This window comes from Magnolia sinica, chromosome 5 (assembly GCF_029962835.1).
Source record: "Magnolia sinica isolate HGM2019 chromosome 5, MsV1, whole genome shotgun sequence".
NCBI classification, from domain to species: domain Eukaryota; kingdom Viridiplantae; phylum Streptophyta; class Magnoliopsida; order Magnoliales; family Magnoliaceae; genus Magnolia; species Magnolia sinica.
This window is the reverse complement of record NC_080577.1, coordinates 103,403,326-103,405,851: the sequence shown is the minus strand read 5'-3', so window position 1 is coordinate 103,405,851 and position 2,526 is coordinate 103,403,326. Positions and strand designations below refer to the sequence as shown.

The following is a 2,526-nucleotide window of genomic DNA, read 5'->3' as shown; positions in this document are numbered from 1 at the left end:
GTGGATGTAGGGAGACTTAGTCGTCCAAGCGGATGGATGTGAGGATTTGTCGTGAAGGAAGGGAGTCCCAGTTGTACATGCAGAGAGCATCAATGACAAATGCGAAGAAACGTCGTCCAGCGTGGCAGAAAAAGAATCGGGAAGTGGAGATGAGTGGAGCCAAGACTGCTAAAATAAGCATGAGGTAAAGAGAGACACGACTTTTTCGTCTTTTACTGGTGAAGGCGACGTGGATGGCGTGGTTTTTAATGGGAAGGAGTGGGAAAGGTTTTAAGAGAGAGAGAGACGGGTGCTGTGCGCACGGGAGAAAGCAAGATAAGTGTGGGGGTGCGCACTTTTCCGCTCGTTTCTCGTGTTGTCTCGTTTGACTGTCCGTTGCAGCGCACTGCGCACCCACTCCCTCTTCCCATTTATATATTCGCTACTCCATGTCAATGCTCCCTCCACCACTCCCCATGCATCATCTCCCTTAGAAAAAAAAAATCTTATAAATAGATTTCCCTCCTTGCATAACCCCATTTCCTCTTGCAAGATTTTCTACTCTCTCTCTCTCTCTCTGTCTATATCTCTCTGTTTTGGAGAAGGATTTCGATGGCAGTACAGGCACAATACCCGTCAAACGCTTTCAGGTAAGCGTTTCTTTTGGTATTTGAAACGTTTCGGAAACGAAATGAATCGGTTTCGATTTGTACTCGAGAGGTTATTGATCATCCGTTCTTGATTTTTATAGCGTACGGAATGGCGTTTTTGAAGAGCTTCAGATGCAGTTTATTCGTGAAAACCAGAGCGCGAATCTTTTGAGAGGTTACAGTAATCAAGGTGAGTTCCGTTTTTCTTGTGGATTCGTTTTTATTTTTGTTCGTTTTTCTGTTACGTTTCTTGATTTTTTTGATTTGGTGCAGCTGTACAGCAGCAGATATTGCATGGAACAGTTTTCAGTGATCAGGAAAGCGAGTTAACCTGCAATGCGTCGGGATCGAGAAAGAGAAATCGAACTGATCAGATGACTTTAGGGCAACAACAGCATTTCTGGCCTTTGGTGAACTTGCCGAAGGAAAAAATCACGGCTGCTGAAATTCCTCTCGGCGTACAGCTCTCGCACGAAGAAAATCGATTGCATGAATCTGCAGCGACTTCGACGAGCGGTCGATCTGCTTGCGTTTCTCCATCGCCTCTCGCGCAAGATCTTCTCTCCTGTCTCTACCAACAAAACATCGAAACCGATGCTTTCATCAGACTCCAGGTACTTACTATTAGATTCCTCTGGCCGAAATCCGTTCCTTTTCTTTTCCTCTTGAATCTCTCTAACGCTGCGTCTGAATTTTTTTTTCCTTTTTATAGAACGAGAAACTTCGGTTGGGATTGGATGAGACGCGCAAGAGGCATTTCAGATCTCTGCTTTCGGTGCTGGAGCAGCAGGTCTTGAAACGGCTGAAAGAAAAGGAGGCAGAGCTCGATAACGTCAGACGCAGAAACGCTGAGCTGGAAGAAAAGGTTAAGCAGTTGAGCGCAGAGAACCAGATCTGGTGCCACGTGGCGAGGAACAACGAAGCAATGGTCTCGAGCCTTCGCACGAACCTCGAGCAAGTCCTGCTCCAGAATTCGGGGGCAGCGAAAGAAGGCTACGGTGACAGCAGCGGTGGGATGATGGTTGTGGCCGACGACGCGCAGTCGTGCTGTTACGAAGGAGAGGAAACCGATACACAGAGAGCAGAACGGGAGAATCGGGTCCTCAAGTATCGGAAGACGTGCAAGGCGTGCCGGGAGAACGACGTATCGGTTCTGCTGTTGCCGTGCCGGCATCTCTGCCTCTGCAAGGACTGCGAGTCGAAGCTTGATTCATGCCCGATATGCAAGTCGACGAAGAACGCCAGCGTGCAAGTCTTCATGTCGTGACGTTTCGGGTACGGGGAGCTACCTGCAAGTCCGGTACGTGCCGGTTGCCGATATGTAGAACTGTCGTTTCGGATCCTTCTTTTTTTCTCCTTCGTTTTCGGTATTTTCAGAGACAGTAAAGCAACTGAATGTACGGATATGCATTATCACAGTATAAGAACCGATACCGATATTTTGTTGCCGTCCGCGTCGGTTTCGTGATTCTCTCCTATTTTTTTCTTTTTTGTTTAAATACATCATCTGTTTCGGATTCTTTTAAACGGTTCATAGGATTTCTTGATTTTTAAAAGGTAATATGATCAGAAAACCATTGATACTCTGGCGGACCCTGATAGATTATACGCAGGCCCGTAGAAATTACTTAGAAATTGCAGACGTGGCATTCAAGTAATTCAAATCAAACGGTCCGAACTGAATATCAGGTTGGTGGACATTTAGAGCGAGATGCAGCCGTTCTATTTCAAAAAACAATGTCCATGAACCCAGATGTCAGGATTGCTCAACCCATCAGATGATAGGAATATGAGTTCTGCATTTTAGCCGGATTTGTCTAATTTGGGCGTCACGTATAGAATTTTTGAGTGCCTGCGTATCAAGCCCGTACGCTGCCAGAGTATCAAATTACTTCCC

At 46.4% G+C, this 2,526-nt stretch overlaps 1 protein-coding gene across 1 annotated transcript; it reads left to right on the top strand.

Annotated features, from left to right (window-relative positions):
• Positions 1–279: 279 nt before the first annotated feature.
• LOC131246496 (probable BOI-related E3 ubiquitin-protein ligase 2) lies at positions 280–2,081 on the top strand. Its single transcript, XM_058246683.1, has 4 exons — positions 280–629; positions 731–819; positions 903–1,243; positions 1,342–2,081. The coding sequence occupies exons 1-4, from the start codon at positions 592–594 to the stop codon at positions 1,894–1,896; spliced, it is 1,023 nt and encodes a 340-aa protein (XP_058102666.1). The 5' UTR covers positions 280–591; the 3' UTR covers positions 1,897–2,081.
• The last annotated feature ends 445 nt before the right edge of the window (positions 2,082–2,526 follow it).